We start from the raw sequence: 25,015 nt of genomic DNA on the forward strand, positions 1-25,015 counted from the left end.
CATTTGAATCCCAGTCTCTGGCTATGGGGTTTGAGCATTATTTGGGGTTTTTTTGGTTTTTTTCTTTAAGCTCCCAGTGTGACTAGCTGGGATGAGAGCCACTGGCCTCCAGAAATGATAGCAAATATGTTCACTTTTGCAGTGTTTGGGGTACTTTCCTAGGCTCCTGACATAGCGTGATTGAGCCACGTCATCCCCACAAGCACATAGTCGAGTTACAGACGAGGCCGCAGAGGTCCAGAGGCTTCCATGGGCGCTGCAGCCTCTGCCGCTGTCCTGCCTTCCATGCCTCGGTCCTCCAGGCTCCTGGCAGGCCGCCTTGTCTGTCTCCGTCCTCTCCTCCTCTTTCTCTCCATGTCTCTGCTTTCTGTCTCGCTCCCTCTTTCCCGCCCTTAATTTCTGCTTCCCTCCTCCGCCGGTCAAAGCTTCCCTGGCTTCCCCTGTTAGCCAGGATCCCGCTGAAGCCACGGAGGGAGATGGTTCCCACAGGCCCAGGACGGGGATGGGAAGAATGCGATGTCACCTTGCCAGCCTCCCTCGCTTCTGCTGGCACCTGGAGTGGGGGACGGGTGGGGGGGCACGCGTCCCACTGACATTCAGGGATACTGGGACCGGCTTTGCGACCTTGAGGGAGGACTGCCCAGGCAGGCGGACCCTGACATGACGGAGCCTGTGACCCAAGATCCTTCTGTGGGCCCACAGTGTCATCTGTGGCCGGTTACCATTTCGGGCTCCCGTGGGGTGGCCGAAGGTTTAATTTTGGCAGAGGCTCATGCTAAGATGTGACTGTTGCAGGAGGCTTTACTATTCGAGGGGAAGGAGGGGGAATGAGTCCTGGGCTCACTGGCCACCTCTCCCGCATCGCCTCGGGGCAAAGCTCCCCATTGGGCCTCTCCAGCTCTGACAGAGCCTCTCTGTGGCCTCAGGCCAGGCCTGGAGCCCCAGATTTCTCAGCCTTGGTTTCCACATCTGGAGCAGGAGGAGACGGGGGTCCTCCCGCCTCCCTGGTAGCTGGGAGGAGTGAGTGAGTCAGTGGCATGTGTGACGCTCAGCACAGCGCTGCCATCGTTATGTCATTATGGTCGCCTTGACCGTGACCACTGTTACAGTTATTAGAGGCAGGACACGTGTTTGGGATTCAGTAACAAAGATTCACCCAGTGAGCGATCTGTAATTCTTCGCTGTTATGATCAGTTCACATTTCCTTTTGCAGAATGTTTAAAACCTTTGTATAATGGAAGTGGTCACTCATGCTCGGGAGAATGGTCTCATGCCTTCCCCACGTCCCCTGTCCCCATCACTGTCCCCGATGTCCCGCAATTACCAATGATGACCAGGCTTTTTCATCTGTAACCCAAGCCCCACCTCCCTGGTTATTTCAAAGCAGTTCCCATACATCATATACTTGAGCCATCAATTTTTCAGATTTTTCTCCTCTAAGAGATTAAACAGTCCAAGAAAACAAACCCCACAATACTATTGTCACAGGAAAAAAAGAACTGGTGATTCCTTAAGATCCTCACATTTCCCCCCAATTGTCTTATCATCCTTTTTCAATGTGTTTGTTTGATTTGGAATCCAGACAAAGTCTGCGCTTTGCGTTTGGTTGACAGGTCCCTTAAATCTTCCATAGTCTATAGGATTTCTCGCATCGGCGCTTTTGTGTGCTTGCTGTTTGCCTTGTGTATCTGCCAAAGACCCTCATCCTTTGTCCCCTTGAGTTTTCCAGAGTCTGGATCCAGCCGATGAATCCTTGTGGTGTCATTCGACTTGTTTCTCTGTCCCCTGCGCTTCCTGTAAATTGGGACTTAGGTCTAGGGGCTTGATTATATTCGGGTTCTGTTTCTTTCACTGGTGGTGCTCTATGTGTGAACTTCAGGTCAACATTAGTGCCTGGGTCACTTTTAAAATAAATTTAGGGGGCGCCTGGCCGGCTCCATCAGTGGAGCATGCTACTCTTGCTCTTGGGGTTGTGAGTTCGAGCCCCACGTGGGGTGTCAAAATTACTGAAAAAAATAAAACTTAAAGTAAGATAAAATAAAATAAATTACATTAAGTTAAGAAAATTGAGTAGATGGGAAAAAAAAATTCTTCCCTTGCTTATGGTCAGACTGGTACCAGATCGAGCAGAGGGGCCTGAGGACCGAGGGTCAGGAACTGCGGGGGCCTGGGAGCCAGGGGCTGGGTGTTAGCCTCCAGCTTCCACAAACCGTCTTTCGTAGGCGTGCACAGCTTTGGGCTCCTGCTTTGCTGGGCTCCTGGGCTCCCGGCCGAGAGCCCTCTCTGCCCCCCAGCTGCCCCATCCTTGACTGTGCCCGCTTCAGCTGGCCTGGTGGTTATCTTGAGGCACGGAGCCACCCTCCTACCCTGGCTGTGTCCTTGGCCTCGCTTCCCCCTCTGGAACGCGATGGGGGCGACAGCTCCCCCGGAGGGCTGTGGTCAGGACTCGGGCGGACGGAGACCCTACAGAAAAGGGCGTGATGCCTGGTGCCTGCTCTACAAGCCACTCATCCTCTGCATTTAGCGCAGGCCTCTTTGACCTCAGCTTCACCACTTTTCCCTTCTGGCCACGCTGGCCTCCGTGCACATTCTGGCACGTGTCAGGCCGGCTTCGGTCCTTGGGCCTTTGCGGTGGCCCTTCCCTCTACCCTGAACATGCTTCCCTGGCTCGCCACGTGGCTTCCTCACGGCCCGGCTCCGGCGCCAGCCCCCTCGGGGCCCTTCCCTGTCCTCTCCCTCTTGTTGCATAGTTGCATACTCGTTTCTTGACTTGGGTTTTGTCTCCTCTCCCCCACGGGAATGTCAGCTCGGGGAAGGGGGGGGCTCTCTCATTTCCTGCTCTGTCCCCAGTGCCTGAAACTGTGCCTGGCACGCAGTGAGCACACAATACAGTCGTGGAGCGCATGAACGAGCGAGAGAAGAGCATGGTTTAGTGAGTGGATTGGGCCCGGGTCAGACCTACGGCGGACTCCTGGCTCTGATAGACACTGTGACCTTGGGCTGGCACCTCCCCGCTCTGAGCCTTACTCTCCTCCTCTGCAGCCTGGGGGTGTCCACAGCACCCTGCTTGCTGCCTTGTTTGGCCCTAGCGTGGTGCCCAAACAGAACGCTCTGTAGCTGCGTCTCTAGCATCTGACCCAGATGAGCCAGCCAGGGGCTGCCCCTGCCTTGGGGGTGCTTTAAATCTTAAAGAACTCCTCCCCCTCTGTGTGAACGGGCTGCTGGTGCCCCAGGGCGGGTTGGGGCAGGGACACCGTGGATAGGTATGTTCCCATGGCCAGACAGGCTCCCTGAAGAGTGTGATTCCCACAGGACACAAGAGTGCCCGGGATGTGGAGAGACGTGGAGTTGTGGCCGCCTCGGAGGGCTCCAGGGCCGGCTGCTTCCAGGCCTGTCTCCCTGGCAGGAAACAGGCCAAGAGCTGCAAGGGGCCAGGGAGGACTGCTGTTCTGATTATGGTAGCAGTTTACAGCTTTCGGGTGTGTGTGCGTGTGTATGTTGTGCATTTGTGTGTTGAGAGAGAAAGAGAGAGGGCTCAAAAGAGAGAGATTGAAGGTACACGTGCGTAGAGACTAAGCTCCCAGCTGTCAATCACTGCCCCTGGTGTTTGCTGCACGCGAGTCTCAAATAGGACATGCGTGGAGAATGTACGTAACTCCCTGTTCGGTTTCATGAATAATTATCACGATCAAACATATGCCATCTTACGACCACTCAGATCAAGAAGACAGGCATCACCAGCACCCCAAAAGCCCCCTCCTTCGTGTGCTCTTTCTAGCCTTGGCAAATAAATTCAACCCCCCTTTTCTTCCTTTTAATTGTCGCCTCTATTTTTGTGCGAGATATCCGATGCCCCCAGGGGGACACAGTCACCCGACGGACCCCCCCCCCCCTTAGACACTCCTGCCCTGGTTCGAGCCCTCAGTGCCCACATGCATGTATGCGTGCCTCGCTCCCTCTTACTGCCCCCCACCCCCCACAGTTCCCGGCTCCCACGTTGCTCTGCAGCTTTTAAAACCGAGCGTGATGGTGCCGGACCGCCAGCACTTGGCTGTCACTTGCTCTCAATATTTTGAAGTTTCTCCAGGTGGATAAACAAAGTCCCGTGCCCCTAGGAATGTTCCCCAGTGTGGGTCAGAGCTGCCCCCACCCAGTAGCCAGATGAAAGCAGCCCTGCCCTGGTGGGGTGTCAGGAGAGCACTCTGGGGGGGTCGAAACCACTGCCTCATGTGACAGTGGGCATTTTCTGTCCGTGGAGGGCACTGCTGGCTTCTCTGGTCGCCAGATGGGATTCAGTCACAGGCCCTTGACATGTACGGGGTCTTCCCCGAGCACCTGTAAGGGATAAAGGGGCCTCTGGTATCATCCTGGGTCCGCCTGTCCCTCCGTGTGGGAACGGATAGGGGCCGGGGGCCGGATGATCTCTTCTCTGGCCTGCCCCCTGGACCCCTCTGCTTCCCCTGTTAGCCAGGCTCATCCGGCCTTTTGCGGAGAGGCCCTCGGGATGGAGAGTACTAGCAAAGGCTCTGGGTGCGGAGGCCTGGGGCTGCTCCCCAGCTCTGCCACCTACTCACTGGGTGACCTTTGGCATGTGGTAGCTTCCCCCTGTGGGCCTCAGTTTCCCCATGATAAACAGGATTGTATAAAGGTTATTTCATCCATGTAGGGCACTTAAAAGGGAGTGGCACTTAGAAACCTCATCATGAGTGCTAGCTGTGGATATTACTGTCCTTATTGCCATTCACTCATTCATTCTGTAGATGCTTACTGAGTATCTTGTCTGCCTCCGGCCCTGCCCAAGAAGGGCTGGTGACCTGTCAGCCCATGGTCTTCCCTCAGGGAACTTGCGGTCCAGTGATGGAGACAGACAGACACAGCACCAGTCATGACAGCCCAGAGTGACCTCAGGGAGAGTACAGACCACTGTCACCACTGTGGTGGAAGACGCCCAGAGGACTGGGCCTAGGAAATCAGGGAAACCTTCCTGGAAGAGGAGACAGCTGAGCCGAGGGCTGAAAGAGGAGCAAGAGTTAGTGTACGGAATGGTGTTCCAGGGAGAGCGAATAGCGTGTTCAAAGGCTAAAAGGTGGGGAAGGGTCTAGTGTGTTTCATAAATTATTAATATTTTAAGTGAAACTTTCTATTTCGAGATAACCATAGATTCACTGGCAGTTTAAAAAATAACACAGAGAAAGCCCCTGTTTCTTCCGTGGTGACATCTTGCAAAACTCTAGTGAGTATGAGACCACAACTAGGATAATGACATTGATACAGTCAAGATACAGAACATTCCATCACAAGGATCCTTTCTGATGCCTTTTTATAGCCACATCCCCTCCCTGGCATGTCCCCAACTCCCAGCAACCACTCGTCTACCCGTTCTCCATTTTTATAATCCTGCATTTCAAGAATGTGATGTGTTACAGAACAATCTTCACAACCATAATGTAAAGAACTGTAACGATAAAGAGAATTTAAAATATAAAATTAAGCAAAAAAGTTTAACATTTCAAAAAAAAGAATGTTATGTAAATGGAAGCTTTTTTTCACTCAGCTTCATTCTCTGGAGATTCATCCAGGTCATTGCCCAAATCAATAGTTCATTCCTTTTTCTTGCTGAGTATATTCCATGGCATGGGCGTACCACAGTTTAACCATTCACCCGTTGAAAGACATCTGGGCTGTCTCCCTCTGGGGGGCTATGACAAATAAAGCCGCCATAAACAGTTGCATACAGGTTTTTGTGTGTGCATAACTTTTTGTTTCTCTGAGACAAATAACCAGAAATGCAGTTGCTGGCGTAGAGAAATTGGCAAACTGTTTGGCTCTACCATTTTACATTCCCCCCAGCAGCGTGTGAATGAACCAGTTTCTCTGCATCCTCACCAGCATTTGGTGTTGCCACTGTTTTTGATTTTAAGCTGTTCAACTGGGCAGGTAATGATAACTCACCGTGGCTTTAATTTGCCTGTCTCTAATGGCCGATGGTACCTCACATCCTTTCATGGGCCCATCTGCCATCTGGGCATCATCTTTGGTGAAATGTCTCCTCATGTCTTCTGCCCATTTTCTACCTGGATTTTGGGGGGTTTTTACTGTAGAATTTTGGAGTTCCTTCTCTCTTCAAGATACTACTCCTTTGTCAGATAGGTTTGCAAATATTGTTTCCCCAATCCATAGCTTTTTTTTTTCCTCTTCTCGTGGACTTCTGCAGAGCAAAAGTTTTTTTAATTTTGATGCAGTCTACTTTATTAATTTTTCCTTTTGTGGATCTTTTGGTATCAAGTCTGACAACTCTGTGCCTAGCCTTAGATCCTGAGGGTTGGTATGGTTGGTTGCTTTCTGAAAGTTTTTTAGTTTTACATTTGAGTCTGCTCCATTATAAGTTAACGTAGGTACAAATCAAGGTCCGTTTTGGGGCATGTGGATATCCAGCGGTTCCAGCACTGTGGAAAATGCTCGTTCCTCCATCCAGTTGCTTACGCCTTTTTTTTTTTTTTTTTTGCCAAAAGTAAGTTACCACAATGAGCTACCACTTCGCACCTACCAGGATGGCTATTCCCCAAAAAAGGGAAAATCACAGGTATTGCTGGAGTCCTCATGCATCGTGGGCGGAAACCTAACATGATGCAGCCGCTTTGGAAAACAGTCTGGTGGTTGTTCAAACGGTTAAATATAGAACTACCTGATCACCTAGCAATCCTCCTCCTAGGTGTACATCCAAAAGAATTGAAAGCAGAGACCTGGACAGATGCTCGTACACTGGCGTTCATGGTTGCGTTATTCACTAGCTAAAAGGTGGAAGGAACCCAAGTGTCTGTCAACAGATGAGCAATACACATGATGTGATAAATGCACACAGCAGAGTATTATTCAGCCACAGAAATGAATGGGCTTTTGAAAAAACTCTACAATATGGCTGGACCTTGAAAACGTTACGCCTGGTGAAATAAGCCAGAGGGGAAATGTTTGTAAGCCCCCACTTATATGAGATGACCTAGAATAGGCAAATTCACAGAGATGGGAGAATAGAGGTTGGGGGTGGGGCTGGGAGGCAGGAGGGAATGGGGAGCCATTGTTCAGTGTCTGCAGGGTTTTTGTTGGGGAGGATGAAAAAGTCCTGGGTGTAGATGGTGATGTTCACGAGACTGTGGCCATCTTTGATGCCGCTGAATTATGCACTTTACAAATGGTCTAAATGATAAATGTTATGTATGTTTTACCGCAAAGAAGAAAAATTAGTGTTTAAAAACCAATGCGTGTATTTGTGGGGGTCTGTCCGTGGGCCCTCTCTCCTGCTCGCTGACCCACGTGTTTATCCACACTGAGTACTGTGGCCATGTGGGTGGGCCTTCACATGGGGGGGCGCCTCCCCCTTCTTCTGTTGCTGAATTTAGCTATTCTAGGGCCCGGGGGCCTGTCATTTTTGGAGTCCCTCGCAGGCTCCCTCGTGTGGCAGGTGGCTCTGTGGTTTACCCAGTTTCAGGGTCACCCCCGGCACCTGCCTCGTCCTCAGCCCCCATATCTGATTCATTGACAGGGGTCGCTTTTTCTTGGTAGACATAGCTCCAGTCTGTCCCCGTCTCTCTCTGTGTCCCGCCATCCCGGCTGCCTTCATCGGTTGCCTGGAGCAGTGCCGCCTCTTGTCACTTGTCCCCACACCCACTCAAGCCACCGTGGTCTCGTGCTCCACAGACAGGGCGGCCAGAGTTGTACCTTCCAAGTGCGGGCCTGTCCCCAGCACCTCAGCTGGCTCCCGCCCTCTCGGGCCTGGCTCCCCCACACCCTGATCCCTGCAGCCAGCCTTTCTCAGCTGGGATTTCACAGTTCATTTGTGTGACGCTTGGCTAGAGGCCCCACCAGGCAGGGACTGTGCTGCATCCCCACCCCAGCCCTGGTGGCACACGGTGGCCGCACATCGGATTTCTGTGGACAGAATCCCTGACGGGGGAGGAGGTTGCATGCTGCGGGCACCCATGGCCCAAGGAAATGAGCCCGGAGAGGCGGGGAGAGGCTGGGGGTATCTGGGGAGGAGGTGGCTTTAGCTGTGTGGGCCCTGGTAGGGTTTCAGCAGGAGAGGGACATAAACTGGATTTTACAGAGGTCTCCCTGGCTCTGGGGGAAACTAGGCTTTGTGGAGACCCTTGGCAGGCAAGGAATTCTGATGGCTTCTAGAAGGATGAAAGGATGTGTATCCTACGAAAATGCAAATGGAAAGTAGGCTCAGAGGGGCCGGACTCCACCTGTCTGACTGGCCAGGAGCGCGGGGAGCTTGCCTGCCTACAGCCTGGGCAGGGAGGCTGAGGGGCTGGGACAGGGGGGGAGGGGGGGCGCGGGCAGCCCTCGCTTGGGCAGCTTGGTGGTCATGATCCTGGCCCACAGCCGCACTGGCCCACCCGTGAGGTGACATCTGCACCCGGGTGTCGCTGCCGCCCCGTTTGTGAGAGCAAGAGGCCCGAAAGCACCTACCTGGCCCTGTGCGGACCAACTCAAGGCACAGCCGCCCTTCCCGGCCGCTGCTAAAGCAGCATGGCCTTGCACGGGTGTGGGCTTGGAAAATCACTAAGACGTAGGTATTTTTTTCTTTGTCTTTAACATCGTAAATTTAAATTGTTCGTGCACACGGTGCCAAGCGTATGAAGCATGAATGCGTAGCATAACCAGTTACTGTAGAGAGAAAACCCATGTAGCCTCCCCCAGGTGAAGAAGGAGGGGGTGCCGCCCGCCAGAAGCCCCCCTCAGGCCCTCTCTTCCCCAGAGGCAGCCCCTCCCCCTACTCCGGAGGGGCCTGCTGCCTTGCGCTTCCCTTGGGTTTTTTTTTTTTTTTTTAAAGATTTTTTATTTATTTATTTGAGACAGAGAGAATGAGAGAGCGAGAGCACATGAGAGGGGGGAGGGTCAGAGGGAGACGCTTCCCTTGGGTTTTGCCTGCTCTGTACGTAGCCCCGAACAGCAGGTTTCATTTCGTCTAGCTTTGAGCCTTTTCTAAACAAAGTAGTAAGAGGTACTGTTTGACATTTTGCTTCTTCGTTTTTGGTATTCGTGCCCCTGTATATTCTCACTGTCGTGCACCACTCCGTGGGGCCAGGAGGTCCCAGATCATCATCTGTGTCCCTGAGGACAAGCGCTTGGGTTGGTTCCAGTCTCTAGCTGATTCAGACCGAGCTGCAAAAACCTCCCCACGCGGGTCCCTGAGGCCAGCGGGCCTAGATCTGCTCAGCTACATACCCAGGAGAGCGCATTCTAGGTCCCGAGGGAGTGTGCCTGGGAGAGCATCCGCGAGGTCCCCGGGGTGTGCCTTCCCCTCCGCTGGCGGCTGCCAGGCTCCTCCCTGTGCCACCACTGCAGGCGATCCAAGGAGTGTTTTTGAGAGAAGCAAGGTCAGAATGGTGTGCACGGTGTGGTGCGTGGTTTTTAAAAAAGGTGTGCAAGCGTGTTTGTGCACACACATCCACGCACACACGTGTGGGCTCTCTCGGAAAGGAAAGAAAGGACACTCTACTAGAGGTTGCCTCCGGGGCTGAGCTTGGGCCACTGGGGAGGGTGCTGGCCTCTCACTGTTTACCGTGTGGGGCCATTGGCTTTTGAACCATGTGCCCGGATCCTAGGATCCTATGGAGACAGACTGAAGGAAAGGAAAGAAAGGGGATGGAGCCCAGATGTGGCAGACTGTTAATAGTTGAGAACCCGAGTGACGAACTTCACATGGGTTGATTGGTTTGGTCTCTATTTGGGGGTATGTTTACGAAGTTTTTTTATAACAGTCTGTTCAGTGCAAGATGATCCTAGAGCAACCACTCCTCTCTCCGAAGCCTGGCCTGGGGAGCACTCCTTGCTTGTTTCCATTGTGACTTCTGGGGAAAGGGTACTCCCTCCTCCTCCCCACCCTTCCCCACCCCTCCCCTTGGGACCTGTTTTCCCTTGGCTGGCCAAAACTGCCCAATCCTGACTGCCTCCCCAGCCAGAGCCCAAACCTGCCTGTCCGGTCTGGGAAGGTCTGGGCGCCCACCCACTTGGCTCCTCTCTGGGTGGCCGCCTGACAGGTGCTCCACCCCATAGAGGAGGGAGTGGCCTGGGAGCTGGGACTTCTGGGGTCTCCTAGGCCTGCCCTGCTGTAGCCCCAGGCCCAGCCTAGGTCCCACTGCGAGCCCCTGGCTGGGTGGACAGGTGGTAGGCAGGAGGGGGATGTCCAGGACCTTGGAGTCCGTGCAGCCTCCCGGGTCCCAGTGACAAAGTCGTCTGGGAGTTGGCTGCAGTGGGAGCAGTCTTGATAGAGGTGCCAGAGCAGGGGGTGGAAGGACACAGGCGTCTCTATCCACCTGCCTGCCTGGGCCACTTGCTCACTGTTCTCACGGGCTCACCGTCGACTGGGCGCCGGTCCTGGGTCACCTGTGAGAACCTGAGAATCTGGTCCCTGCCGTTCACAGGACCCCCCCGGTTGGGGAACATCCCTACTCAGATATCAGCCCCTTGAAGCAGGGAGTTTCATCTAGTTCACTGCTGAATTGTCAGGGCCTCCAACAGGCCCGCCTGGCAGGTGCTAGGAGCTCAGGGAATGTGTGACCAATGAGGGGAGACGGACATCTGGAGGGGTCAGCCCTGACATGGAGTCTAGAGGAGGTACCAGACCCAGCCTGGTGCCAGGGAGGGCTTCCTGGAGGAGAAGACACCTGAGGCCCTGAAGGTGACTGGTGATGAAGCAGGCAGCCCCTCCCTGCCCCCCACGTCCCCTGTCAGGGGGAAGACAGACAGATAAGCACAAAAGAAACAAATTTCACCCAGGGAGCTCTGACCGGGGCCCTGGAACACTTTGCTGAGGAAGTAAGATCTGGAGGGGAAGGGAGGTGAGAGGCAGAGGTGGGGCGGGGTGTGCACACCCCTCCAAGAGTTCCCCTGTCTGGGCATCTTTTTCCTCTGTCTGGAATGGGGGTTCTGGGCAAGCTAGCCTCATGCTCAGAGCAGCTGCCTGGGAAGCCTGGTGCCCAGCCCCTTTGCTGGGTGCCTTGGGCAAGTCTCTCAACCTCTCTGGGCCTCAGTTTCCTCCATTGTAAAATGAACCTGAAGAAATACCTATCCCTTCAGGGCCTTGGTGGGGAAATGACTTAATGTGTGTCGATGCTAAGAGCAGGACCTGGCTCAGGGTAAGTTCTCTGCGGAGTTGGGCCCCTCACTTTTAGGTTAGTTGCATCCTGGCATGGCTGGCGAGACGAAGCCAGCAGGGTGTGCAGGGGCCCCAGCCCCCCCCCTTTCTCCCTCCCTGTTTCCACCATTCACAGCCACCAGCCCCACTTCCACACCTAGAGATGGCTATGTCTGGGGTCCACTCTGACCTGCCCCACGTCTAATGAGAGAATGGGGTGGAGCAGGAGAGGCCCCCTTTGTGCACCCTCTCGGTGTTCTTGCTAGAATCACCGGGTTGGGGGGTGGGGGGGCCAATACGGCAAGCTCTGGATCTCCAGCCACCCCACCGCATCAGAGAGCCCACCCATCACTGTCCCTCTGTCCAGCCCCCGGCCCGGGCTGTCGTTTCAAACCTGGCCGCGCTGCCAGCCACTCTCAGCCACTTAGCCCCGTGCGGTGTGGTCTCTGCTTCCCTGCCTCCTGGTGCCACGCCTGGCACGGGGGTGTGCAGGTGGTGGTGGTGGGGGCGCGGACCCTGTTGAAGCAAGGGCTGGGGCTTGCGTCCCCTGCTCCTGTGTCCCTGACCAGCCCTTCCCTCTGCTGGGGCAGTGGGTGGCCCAGTGGCCCAGGCTTTCCAGGCTCGGCCCCTCCTTCCCTCCGTTCCGCCCTCTGCCCTCCATGGGCCAGAGCCACAGGCAGCTCAACTCCTGCCAGGGCAGGGCCTCGGCACCACCCACTGCCAGGGAGGCCGGGGTGCAGAGCCAGCCAGCTCTCCTCGGTGGGCGCCGCATCCAGGGCCAGAGGAAGCCCCTCGATCCCCATGCCTGCTCTGCCCGCTGGAAGCCTGTCCGCTGCCCTCTCCCACTGAGGGTGGCCCGGGACAGAGGAAGAGGATGGTGGAGGTGAGTGGACCCTGGCCTCAGGCAGACAGGGAGGAGAGGGAAGGAGCGGGGAGGACTGCCCAGGGCGTGGGAGGGCAGTCCTGCCGCCCACACGGAGGAGCCACCGAGCCAGTGTCAGCGCGAGCCAGTGTCAGCGCGTGCTCGGGGGACCACCCCTTTCTCGGAGCCAGGGGCGAGGTCGCCGCATTTCCGTGTCTGGAGGCAGGTGTCTGCTGGCGCTTAACCACGCGCCTCCATGCAGGTCCCTGAGCGCCTCCGGGGGAGCTCAGTCCTGGGGTCTGGTCCGCAGGGGGGTAGTTCGGAGGGGCTGTGCCTCACTGGGTCACCCTGAATGACCCTGGAGTAGATGGTGGGCCTGCCTGGGTCTGTTGTGGGGTCTCATTTCCTCCTGTGTGTGGATCTAGGGTTGTGTGGGTCTTGTGGCCTAACTCCGTGTCTGGCGGAGTGTACCTGGGTATGTGTACGGGGTCCTTTCTAGGTAAGTCAGGCGGTTAGGGAGCATCTGGGATTGGGTATATGCACGCGTGTGCCCGCGTTTTGAGGTGGTGGCAGCTCTGTATTGTGTATATTGTTGGTATGTGTTGTGGGTCTCTTTCGGGAGTCCGTGCATCTCTGGGGGTGTGTGGGTCTTTATACCTTTTGTGGAGGGGGTCCTGGGCCCACGGCTTCTTCAGGGACCCAGCTGTGGGCTGCCCGATTGTTCCGGCCTTTCTGTTCCAAGAGGTTCCTCCGAGCCAGGCCCGTCTTTCTGACTGCTTCCCCTGCATTCTCCCACTGAGGCCACGAAGGCTCTCCTGGGGCTTGTATCCCACAGGCAGGGACTAGGGCTCGGGGCGGGGGGGGGGGGGTGTCCTGTCCTGTGCCAAAGCCCCTGTAGGGCGCCATGGGGCGGCTTCACATGCTTCAGCATCGAGGGCTCCTGTGTGTGTGTGTGTGTGTGTGTGTGAGAGAGAGAGAGAGCGCGCACGTGCGCGCGCGCGTGCGCGAGCAGGAAGTTGTGCGGCAGGGGACGACTGGAGTGAGGGGGGTGCCCTGGGAGGGCTCTGGAGCCTCTTTCCTGCCTGTTAGCCCGTCCCGCCTTCTTGCCCTACCTCAGGGGAAGAATGAATGAAGTCTGATCTGATTTTCCTGGTCCCTGGGGGCTCGCCCACACTCTCAGGTTTGTTGTGGCATCCATCCCCACCCTGGGCACCCCTGGGGGGTGACGGATGCCAACAGTGCCCTTTGTGTCTGTGCCCTGTTGGGCCTGGCCGGGTGGGGAGGGGGCATCTGAGCCTGGGGACTGCCAGAGGAGCCGCCTGGCCTCCCTGGGGGCTCGGAGCACCGGCCTGGCTGGGCCCAGGAAATACCTTCTCTTCATTCAGCCACACTGTCTGAGCTGCGCCCCACCTGTATTGGGCAGGGCTGGGGACACAGGGTGGCTGAGATGGCCCCGGGCGCCACCTCTCGGGGAGGAGGGGCTCCCAGTGCAGACAGCGCAGCCCGTTCTGCTCCCCGATCCGGGCCCTGGAGAAAGTAAGACAGCAGAGGCAGGGAGGCTGGACCCTTGCTCTGGCCGGGAGAGGAGTGTTCCTTCCCTCAGGCATTCAGCAGCAGCAGCAACGGCAGTGGCAATGCCAGAGGGGTGGCCTGTAGCGAGGACCCACTTGGTGGCAGGCACCGTCTCTCTGCCGAGTCCTTGCCCTGGCACGGTCTGTGCAAAGGCCCAGTGCCAGGGGATGGCGCTGCATTTGGCTGGAACATGGAGAGCAGGGCTGCTCCTCACGCCCCAGACTGCCGACACCAGCTGCTTCCCAAGGCCAGGGTGACCCGTGGATCTCTGTCATCCTGTGGGATTTCATGCATTATGGGGACCAGTGGATTCCCGGTGGCATCTCTCGCCATGGGACTTGCCTCTTGCCTGTAGCCAAAACGGGCCATCACGTCCTCACATTTCCAGCTGAGGCAGCGTGGCTGGGGTGGGCCTCCCTGGGGTGAGGTGGACCCGGGGCTAGGATCACTGGGGGCACCTCTCCTGGTGTTTGGAACATCGGCCAGCTTATTCACAAATAGCCAGATTTGGTCTCTAAAGATTCGGACCAGTTCCTGCTCGGGCATGAAGGTCCGACCTCCAGGCAGTGTGGGACAGGCACTGGGGACTCCTGTCTGCCCTCCGCCCCCACCTCCCTTGCCCCCACCTCCCCCACCTCCTCCTCAGGGTCCAGATGTCTCACTTGGCCATGCCGTCATTCATTTGTTGCACAAATACGTGCCGAGTGCCTACTGCTCTAGATGCCAAGGATATAGCAAGAATGAGCCAAGCGCCCCCGCTCTCAAGGAGCCTCTTTTGGGGGCAGGGGAGCAGAGGGGATCAATAGTCTGCATGTGGATGATGTCAGGTGGTAATAAATACCACGGAGAAGCATAAACCGGGGGTGCAGATTTTGTCAGGGATCAAGAAAGTCCTCTCTAATGAGGTTTTCTTTTTTAAAGATTTTTATTTATTTATTTGAGAGAGGGAGAGCACAGAGAGAGGAAAAGCAAGCTCCCAACCAAGCAAGGAGCCCGATGTAGGGCTCGATCCCAGGACCCTGAGATCATGACCTGAGCCAAAGGGAGACGCTTAGCCGACTGAGCCACCCAGGCGGCCCTCTAGTGAGGTTTTATTTGCACAAAGACCCGAATATCAGGAAAGGGTGAGCCACGCAGCTCTGGGCAGAGGGAAGAGTAGGTGCAAAGGCCCTGAGGCTGGAACAAGCTTGAGACTTCCAAGACAAAAATGTAGGAGGCCGGTGCAGTTGCAGTGAAGAGAGAGGAAAGGATGAGGTCCCGAGGTTGGCAGAGTCCAGCAGGGCAGGGCCTTGGTGGGTGACAGTGGGGAACTTTATCCAAGAGGGAGGCCCTGGGAGAGCTGTTTGTTTAACGTTGCTTCTGGTTCCCGCCTAAGCAAGGCAGCCTTTCTGAACTTGGTTCTGGTCATTGACAGTACCGTTGTGTTGGCCCTTGTTCTTGTCCCATAAGCTTCTGGGGTCCTTCATGTGGAGCATAGGCCTTGGCCAGAGCCAGGGCTGCCGGGAAACAGGAGGCGGAGGGGGCAGCGACAAGGCCTTCTTTGTGGGTCAGCGTGGGCACTTTGGTGACCTGGTGCTGGGCAGCCCTGGGCAGTGACTTCCCCTCTCTGGGCCTCGGTGTTTGGTTAGGGAAACAGGAAGGAAGAGGATTCTCCCCGCACCCACTCCCCCACCCCTGTTGGGAGGGCTCAGGGTGGCCTGGTCTGTGTGCCCGGCCCCTCCATCTGCTCAGGCACCAAAAAGGAACGGCCTGCCCTAGGTGCTGGGATCGAGCCGTAACCAACTGAAACATTGTTCCTGCCTGCGCCGAGCCACTGACTTCGCGGGAAACACTCATCACCGGGTAACGAGTTAGGTGATGCAAAGGGCCGGGAGAGCGCAGACCTGCCGAGCCAGGCACTGGGGATGCGGTGATGGGCAAGACCGGACCCGGTCCCCGCCCCCGTGGTGCGCTTGCTGCGGCTGGTACGGAAAATAGTGTCAGTCCTCAGCAAGTCCTGTCATCTTGGCCGTTAAAGCATGCCCAGAGCCTGCCCGCTTCTCCTGCCCACCCCTGGGCCGTCACGTCCTCTACCTCCCTGGGCTCCACGTGGCCACAGGGAGCCTGTTGACGCCTGAGTCAGGCCACGTCCCTCCCCTGCTTGGAGTCCTTGTGTGGCTCCACCTCACTCTGGGGAAAGGACAGAGTTGTCCCCGTGGCCCACAAGTCCCTACGCGATCTGCCCCCACCACCCCCGCCACTTGGCCTCCTCTGCTGTGACCACATCAAGCATGTCCCCACCTGGGGACATTTGCCCTGACTCTTCCCTGCTGCCAGGTGTCCGCGTGGTTCCCTCGCCCCTCCCCCACCCCGGGGTCCCTGCTCAAGGGTCACCTTCCCAGCCAGGCCCTCCCCGACTACTTCACTGAAACCTTCCAGCTTCCCCTGCCCCTCAGCACTCTCTTGATCCTTGCTTTGTGTATGTCCTCAGCATTTATCCTCTGACTTACTAGATATTCTTCTGATTTAGCTCATTTATCAACTGTCTCCTTTCCCCTAGAACGTGAGCTCTGTCCACAGGGCTGGGATGCTTCTGGCCATTCTGACAACCACTAGGAGTCCCAGCCCTGGCCTGGCGGAAATCAGCCCTCAGTAGCCATGGACTGTGGGCAGGTGCGGGAGTGTGAGGGGGTCCTTTGGGAGTAGAGTAGGTGCTTGCCAAGGAAGGGGCTCAGGCACGTGTCAGGCCCAAAGCTCGTGGTGGTCAAGGTCCCTGGGGATTCCTTGGAGGAATTAGGCTCAGGACAGGGGGGCTGGGAGAGAGATGTGGACTGGGGAGGGTGGGGGGCTGTACAGGTGGGCACACGAGAGCTGAGCAAAGGTGTGGAGGTGGGACGGGTGTGAGGGGTTAAGGGAGGCAGTGAGGATTCTGCTGGGGGCCGGAAAAGTAGGCTGGACTCCCCCTCCTTTTTCAGAACACAGCCGGGGGCAACTGGGTAAACTGAGGTGGGAAGGGGCTTGCCAGAGCTAGTAGGTAAAAGTCTTGGCGGGGGGCGCCTGGGTGGCTCAGTCGGTTAAGCGTCTGCCTTCGGCACAGGTCATGATCCCAGGATCCTGGGATCGAGTCCCACGAAGGGCTCCCTGCTCAGACGGGGGTCTGCTTCTCCCTCTCCCTACTGCTTGTGCGCTGTCTCACTATCTCGCTTTCTCAAATAAATAATATCTTTAAAAAATAAGTAAGTGAGTCTTGGTAGAAGGTTGAGTGGGAGGCAGCGGTGGCAGCCCCAGTGCCGGCTGGGGACACGGAGCCTTCCTTCATGGTCCTCTTACTGATGTAGGGTTTCATTTTGGAGACCATGATCGGGATCGTGGCACATCCCCTGCTCTTTCCTGGGCCCCTGGGTTCCCTCTCGGTCAGCTCCCCAAACTGCAGGGGAGCAACTTGATTCAGAGCCTGGGGGGGAGGGAAGGGGACGGGAGGGAAGGAGTTTTTCACATGCATGCACGCGTGTTTGCACACGCACGTGCACACGTACACACGCACACACACTCCCTGGATGGCTTTGTCACACAAATGGATCTTGCTCTACCACCAGAGCTGATTTCCTTGGTGGGGGGAGTTAGGGGTGGGGTGGGGTGGGATGGGTGGGTATCATTTTCTTCCCATGAAAGCTCAGAGGGTAGAACCAGCGAATGCAGGGGTGACTAGAAACTTGGAAGCTTTGGCAAGGACAGGCTGGAAACTGCCTGTCCCACATGTCGAATAATTCAAAAGCCTTTTTTTCATTGCAATGAACATTTGAGAGTAGGATGCAAAATGTGCCTGCGTTCGTGGGATCAGATGCTGGACTTCAGAGGCATCTGTGGCCTGGCTGGTGGCCGGTGGCCACCGTTCCCTCTGTCTGAGGTTGCTGCTTCACCCTCTCCTGGAGTTTCCCAAGGACCGCCTCGGCAGAATCAGAGGTGTCTGAGCAGGGGTGTAGCGTAGTGGGTAGAGCTGAGTCAGTTCATTCACCAGAGGTTCCTTGGGTGCCTAGTGGGGGCTGGGCTGTGTTGTAGACAGTGGGGTACAGCGGGGAGCAAGGCGAATGACAGATGCAAAGGGAAAGGCGTAGAGGGGGACAGGACAGGAGCAGGGCTATTTGAGGACAGACGTGCATAGAGGGAAGGGGGGAGGGAGCCATATGCAGATCAGTGAGAATGAAGTTCCAGCAGGTGGGGTGACAACCGGTGCAAAGGCCCTGAGGTGGGGGACATGTCTAGGGTTTGAAGAGCAGCAAGGAGGCCCATGTGGCTGGGGCAGAACGAGCAAGGGGGCAGAGGTGATAGGCAGATAGTATGGGCTACAGGGACAGGTCTCAGGGGCCAGCAGAAGGTTTAAGGAGTTCGATGTTGTAGTGGATCCACCTGTTTTCTGCTTGGTAGCCTGAGCAAGAGATTTCACCTTTGTGGTCCTCAGTTTCCACATCTGTAAGATGGGAATGAGAAACATGCTCCCCCCAGGTCGTCACGGGAGTCCGTGAGCTGAGCATCTGCATCTGGGCAGGGTTGTGGGGGCCAGGGTGGTGGTGGTGATGTCAGTACCAGGGCTGAGCCTCAGAAGGGCACGTTCGGTGGTGGGGACTGGCGTGTGGCCGTCTTTGCCCTGCAGATTGTCTTGCCAAAGGGGGACAGGAACCCCCACTCTGTGCTGCCTCCCACTACCCCTGGGGGGCTGGGACAGGTCAGATAGGAGGTGGGGACCGTCAGCCCCAGGAGAGGTTGGGGCAGGACCAGAAGGGCAGGATGTGACTCCGCTCAGAACCCCAGGAAGCACGTTCTGCCATTATCCTCTTTAACAGAGGAGGAAACTGAGGCACAGGGTGGCCGAGCCGCGGGCCCCCGGCCGCACGGTGAGCTGCCAAGGTGGCTTGGCTCCCAAGTACAGAAGGTGAGGTGGCCTAGGGCACAGCAGCCAGACTCCTAGGTTCCAAGCTCGCTGGGGAGCCCCCGCAGCCCCCCTCGCCCACCGCCGCGCTCCTGGCACTGGCCCGTAGCTTTGTTGCAGCAACTCCTCCGCCTTCCCTTCTGTGGCCCCCGTAAGGTCAGGAGCCTGGGGACTTGGGGGGGCTGGGAGCTGCCCCAGGGTGGAGCTGAGGCCTGCTCACTATAAACGTGGTCAGTTCCTCTGTTTGTCCCTCCCTCCGTGCGGTGCCCAGAGGGAAGGGGTGGCCCCAGGCAAATATCCGGAGGTGTGTCCCTCCATCCCCTTCCCCTGCAGGGTCACACGCACGTGGGGCAGGACTCACGGGGCGCTGGGTGCAGTGTGCAGAGGCAGCTTGGGGTTTACAGGGGTGAGGGCTTTGAGGAGGCAGTCTGCCTCCCGCCCACCCCTTCTTGGTGCTGAGCTCCTCCCACCACAGGGCCTGCCCCGCCCCTCCCTCTCCTGGGTTTAGTGAGGGGTCACGTGGCTCATCCTGCTCTCGGGAGTGACTTGGTGCCTCGGGCTGTGGGCTGCTGGGTGGAGGATGGGTAGGGCCGAGTGAGAGAGGCCAAGGTGAGGGGTGAGGCCGGGCCTGGGGCCAGGTGGGGGCACCTCTGGGAACACAGCGAGGAGGTGGAGGCGAAGCTCTGGGGTGACAGTGGGGAGGATGGGGGAAGGTCCGGCTGTGGGGACAAGGCGAGGACTGGTGCTAGAAAGGCAGACGACTGAGGGCAGAGAGGCTGGGGAGCCAGAACGGGGTGGGTGGGGGCCGGGGTGGGTGGGGGCCGGGGATGGAAGTCGAGGTGGGAGGGATGGGCAGCATTCAGCAGGCTGGAATGGGGGAAGACATTAAAGGGGGCAGAGAAGGGGCAGGGGTAAAGGGGCCTCCATCCTGGCCAAGGCTGTCACACCCCACATCCGGGCAGCCAGGGGCCCCGGAGCAATAGGGAGACTGAACCTGCTGGGGGGCAGCCCTGGCCAGACCTGGCTCTGGCCAACTGCTGCCCAGGAGGCCCCGACCAGTTGAAACAGGTTGTCTGCTGGGTCCCCTCCCCCTCCCAACTGGGCTCTGCTGCCAAACCGGTTCTCCTAGATGGCTGCCCACTGATGGTCCTACCTCTGGGCTAGGGGTGTCTGCCTCTTCGCCTGACCTCACAGAGCTGCTCCCGCTGGAAAGGAACAGGGAGGGAGGAGAGCCCGGGGCTGGAGGGCAGCATCCCAGACATGCTGGAGAGCGTCCTCAGTAGGTCACAAGACTTCACTTTGCTTGGGGCCCGACCCTGTGCTGGGCACCGTGCCAGGCTCTGGGGAGCCAGCGTGAAGCAGACAAAGATCCCAGCCCGGTGCCTTTCCCCTCATCCTCTGGGTCTCAGCTCACACAGCCTGTCTTCTGGGAAGCCTCCCCTGACCCCCACCCTACCATCCCTCAGACTGGGTCTGGTCCTCCCTGAGCCCAGCCCCGACCACCCTGGGCTGTCGGCAGTCTCGGTCACCACTGTGTCCCGAGCATCAGCCAGCACAGGGCTGGGCACAGAGGAGTGAGTTATTAGCAAATGAACGCATGTGTGAATATTTTCTTCCCATTTTCCAGATGAGTCACTCGAGGCCCCAAGAGGAGACGTCACCTGCCCGAGGGCACTTCTAGCACAGCCAGCATCAAACCAGGTCTGTGGGACTCCGGGGCCCAGCTGTGGGGCGGACTCGGGGCCCCTGCTCCCTCAGACACTGCTGGGAGGACTCCTGATCATCAGAGTCACAGACGTGGACAAGGGCCCTCACTCCCTGCCCTGCTCTGCTCCTGTTAACTCAGTTAATCCTCAGAGCAGCCCTGTGAGGGCGAGAGAGGTTACGTCACTCGTCCCCGGTCCCACAGAGTAAGTGGCAGAGAGAGATTTGTGCTCTGGCCATTTGACTTCCCTTCCCCTCAGCGCCCTGGTCTCCCTGTGGGACACCCCACAGCGCAGCTCCCCTGCGGCCCTTTTGGTTTTAAAACTGGCTTTCATTAAGCATTTACATGGTGCCTGGTACCGTCTGGAGTATCCACCTGGAGACCACAGACCCTAAAGATGGGGGATGTTTTGTCTGTTAGTATCTGCTACGCAGTGGAACTTTCCCCACTCTGTGAGCTTGGTGAGGAACTCCCTTCTCGGAGCCTCAGTCTCTTCATCTATAAAGTGGGAGTGTTGCAGTGAGGCTCCCAGGGGCCATGCATAGGACAGGGACTATGGAAGCAATTGTTGAACAATTGCTCGGTCACTGAGCCCGGGCTACAGGCCAGGCACTGTGCTGGGGCTGGGGTAGGACACGGGCACACTGGGCAGATGAGACCTGGCCTTTGGTGCTGATAATCTAGGGGTGGGGGTGTGGGGGGGGTATAGACACCCAACTGGTAAATACAAGAATGAACAGCAGAATTTCCAGAAGTTAAATGTGCCGTGAAGCTTTGTGACAGAAGGCTAGTGGTGCACCTCCTTCACTTGGGGTGGTCAGGAAAAGGATTCACCAACAACTCGGAGACCCGAAGGAAGGGAAGGAGGGAGCCATGTGTGGATGCTGGGGAAGAGTGTTCTATGAGGAGGGGCCACAGGGAGGACTCGGCTGAGGGTTCTGAGCTGGGGACAGTGATCACGGGGTCCCTCGGGCTGCCTGTGGAGGACGGGAGACCAAGGAGGAGACGAGGAGGGACAGGACCAGGGCAGGGCCCGAGGAGCCGAGAGAAATGGGCAGGTTCTAGCGAGCGGCCCCCTCCCGCAGGCCTGCTGCTAGGAGCCCAAGTCTGCGCCCTCGTGGTGCTGAGAGCCTCAGCACCATGTTTGGGAAGAAGAAGAAGCGGGTCGAGATCTCCGCGCCCTCCAACTTCGAGCACCGCGTGCACACGGGCTTCGACCAGCACGAGCAGAAGTTCACGGGGCTGCCTCGCCAGTGGCAGAGCCTGATCGAGGAGTCGGCTCGCCGGCCCAAGCCCCTCGTGGACCCCGCCTGCATCACCTCCATCCAGCCCGGGGCCCCCAAGGTATGCCGGCGCCTACCATTCCCTCTCCAGCACCACACTGACCCCACACAGCGCCCCCAGCGCTTAACCCAACGCTTGACCCTGGGGCCAATGCCTCCTTGCTGACTGCCAGACGGACACCCCAACCCTCTACCCTAATCTTCGCCCCCCAGTGCTGACCTTTCACTCCTCCACCCACCAATCCCTCCCCATACCTCTCAATACTGATTCCGACCTTGGCCCCTGCAGCAGCCCTCCACCCCAGCCTCCAAGTCGTCCTCCTCTCCTTGGGCTCCGTGTCCCCGTCCCCAGTACCAAAAACTTGTACTTGAGCAAGGGGACAGACCCCCATGGTCAGGGCAGGGCTGGGGGCACCCAGAGGAGCTGCTGACCAGGTCCCTGGAGTCTGGGCCAGCTTTGTGGAGGAGGGGACACCTGAGCTGAGCCCCGAGGACTGAGGAGGAGTCCCTGTGGCAGATGGAGAGGAGGCGGGGCTTATAGCTGAGGAAACAGTCCATGGGAAGCCTTGGAGGCTTTTTGGTTTGGGGGTGGTTTTCCTGCCATCTCGAGCAAAAGGGTGGCGTTGGGATTTGACCCATGGTCTGTTTCCACGGCCCAGGCTCTTAACCCCTTGGCCATCTGCACGGTCCCGGCGCCCAGGCGGGGCGCAGTGAGGCTGGCCCGGTGGCAGGGCGTGAGCCCGCCCAGCCTGGAAAGCCAGCCTCGGAGGCTGGACTTCACCCCAAGAGCAGCGGGAACCAGGAAGGGCCGGGGGCCAGGGGCACGCAGCCAGGGTTGTTCCGGGGCTGGCGATGGGTGTGCCGGTCAGCAGGCCCCGCGCCTGGGGGCAGGCCCATGGCTGGCTCGTCCTCTCCCGAGGCCGTCCTCCGGGATCAGCACGGTGGGCGCCGGCTCACCGGGTCGGCCTCCATCCGCGGCCCGTCGAGGTGTCCGTGTGTCTCACGCAGGCCTTTTGAGTACTTTGAATTCTGCCACCGCTTGAAACCGCAGAGACTTCACATCCAAACTGTATTTCTGGCTTCTGCTGACTAATCCGCAGGGGCTGAGGGGGTGGCGGCCTCCGCGGGACGGGGCGCTGGCTCCTCTGGGCCCCCACCCCGCCCGCCTCGGTCCCATCCCCCGGCTGGCCCCGGGACTGCTATGGCCTCACTAGGGGACCGGGGACCCCCGAAAATCTAGCCCCTGCTCGGCTTGCCAGCTGTAAGCCCTGCTTGGGGCTGTGTCTGCCAGGAGGGGGCACCTTGTCCTGATTCACACGAAGGTGCCACAGGGGCTAGTGCTGTCTTGGGGCCCCTATGGGGGGCCCCTGTGTTTGCCACCCTTGGCCGGGACTCTCCCCTTAGCCGGGTCTTCCCAGGCGCTCCCCCAGACTTCTCGGCCTCTTATTCCCGCACGAGGGTCTGAGCAGGTGGTTCCCTTGCTTCACTGGGCACCTGGGCAAGGAGGCAGCCAGGCCCAAGAGAGGCAGGGGGGTGGGGGGGAGACCGGGGCAGGCCCACAGGGGCACTGCAGCCTGGAGGTGGGTTTTGTGCACAGTAGAGGCAGTTCTGGCTTGAGGATGTGTGGCAGCCCTGGGCCCACGTCCCTGCAGGCCAGTGAGTGAGAGCAGAGGGACAGGGCTGCATATTCTGCTCCCCGCAGCCTCCTCCCGGCCCGCCTCCCTCCCTCACGGGCTCAGCCAGTGTTTCTTGAGCACTCTCTGCATACGTACCAGACACTGTCCTAGGTGCTGAGATGTAGCAAGAGCAGAAGAACAGGCAAATACAATAGCTGCCTTCGTGAACATTGCACGGGGCGCAGGCAATGGTCAGCTTACGCGTGCTTCACGGCAGCTGGTTTCCAGTGCTCCAGAGAAAGAGAAGACAGAGAAGGGGACTAGGGAGTGTTAGGGGCTGGCATTTAGACTCTGGGGGGTCAACGAGAGCTTCCCTCTGAGAAGCTGAGGTCGGGCAAAGGCCTGAAAGAGGAAAGGCGGGACGGAGCTGTGGGCATACTTGGGGAAGATGTTCTAGGAAGGGCGAACAGCCAGTGCAAAGGTCCTGAGGTGGGCATGTGCCTGGTATGTTGGAGGAGCAGTGAGGAAGCCTGTGTAGGAGCCTGGAGCTGAGTAGGGGGCCGGGGGATCCCTGGGGGCCTTGACTCAGTACTCGAGGGAGGAGGTGGCTGTGACTTGGATCAGGGTGGTAGACTTGGCAGGTGAAGCTTGGGTGGACTCAGGACACATGTTACATCCACCAGGCCCCGTGGGAATTCACATTTGCCACCGCTGCTCCTGGACTTCGGGCCCCGCCCTTTCTAACTCTCCCCGTACTTCACCCTCGGCTTCCCAGGAAAACAGAGCTTGGGTTTGGGGTTAACCGCCCCGGCGGGGTGCAGGGAAAGAAGTCCAAGCCGTACCCGGGCCCCAGCATCCTGTCCATTTGCAGCTCTCCAGGGCTGATTATGGGGTGGCGTGGGCTCTGTGCTCCTTCCCCTCCTGCCCACAGTGTGGAGAGCTGCGCCCAGCCTGGAGAATAGGAGAAAGACGGGGTGCTCCTCAGGGAGGGGCCAGCCAGCCCAGGGGCCACAGCCTGACCCGTGGGGGGTTACTCCTTTGGCTTTCTTCCTGCGCCAGACCTCTCGGGGGTGTGGGAGGGGCTGCAGGGGCCCCCCCTGGTGCCGCCCCCACCTGCCCAGCCCCATCATCACCTCATGGCATTGCTTCATTCCGTCTCTGTCTTGTCTCTTTGTGTGTGTTGTGTTGTCCTGTCCTTGTGTGTCGGATACGCGTCCCGTGTCCTCCTCTTCCTTTCCCGGCCCCCATCCCGCCATTGCCCTGGACCCCAGACCATCGTGCGGGGCAGCAAAGGTGCCAAGGATGGGGCCCTCACGCTGCTGCTCGACGAGTTCGAGAACATGTCGGTGACACGCTCCAACTCCCTGCGGAGAGACAGCCCACCGCCACCTGCCCGTGCCCGCCAGGAAAATGGGATGCCCGCAGAGCCGGCCAGCTCGGCCAGAGGGGCCCCCGAGAAAGCGGGCAGCCAAGGCCGGGGCGCCAGTCGCAGCGAGGCGCGTGGCAGCAGTGGAGACAGGCGGCGGGGGGGGCCAGAGAAGAGGCCCAAGTCTTCCAGGGAGGGCTCAGGGGGACCCCAGGAGTCCTCCCGGGACAAACGCCCCCTCTCTGGGCCTGACGTCGGCACCCCCCAGCCCGCCGGTCTGGCCGGTGGGGCCAAAGCGGCAGCTGGTCGGCCCTTTAACACATACCCGAGGGCCGATACGGACCACCCGGCCCGGGGTGCCCAGGTAACCAATCCCCCTGCCCCAGGACCTTCCACCGCCCTTTTGTCCAGAACGTCCCCCCACCCTGTTCCCTGCCCACCAGCACCAGCCTCTGCCCAGCCCACTGTCCATCTCCATCCTGACCACCATGTGTCTGTCCCACGGCCAGGGCCCCTGTCCCGCGCAGGGAGCAGAGCTGGGCACCCCCCCCGCCCCTCCACTGAC

At 58.3% G+C, this 25,015-nt stretch overlaps 1 protein-coding gene across 1 annotated transcript in view; it reads left to right on the forward strand.

Annotated features, from left to right (window-relative positions):
- Nucleotides 1-25,015, forward strand: part of PAK4 (p21 (RAC1) activated kinase 4) — a 45,236-nt gene that overhangs the window by 12,089 nt on the left and 8,132 nt on the right. Inside the window, 3 exon segments of the mRNA XM_045891482.3 lie at nucleotides 20,108-20,181; nucleotides 21,271-21,529; nucleotides 24,356-24,814. Coding sequence (XP_045747438.2) covers nucleotides 21,326-21,529; nucleotides 24,356-24,814 — 663 coding nt within the window. The 5' untranslated portion in view covers nucleotides 20,108-20,181; nucleotides 21,271-21,325.

This window comes from Mirounga angustirostris, unplaced genomic scaffold (genome assembly GCF_029215605.1).
Source record: "Mirounga angustirostris isolate CCGP_5_RB_7025 unplaced genomic scaffold, mMirAng1.0.hap1 SCAF_16, whole genome shotgun sequence".
Lineage (NCBI taxonomy): Eukaryota > Metazoa > Chordata > Mammalia > Carnivora > Phocidae > Mirounga > Mirounga angustirostris.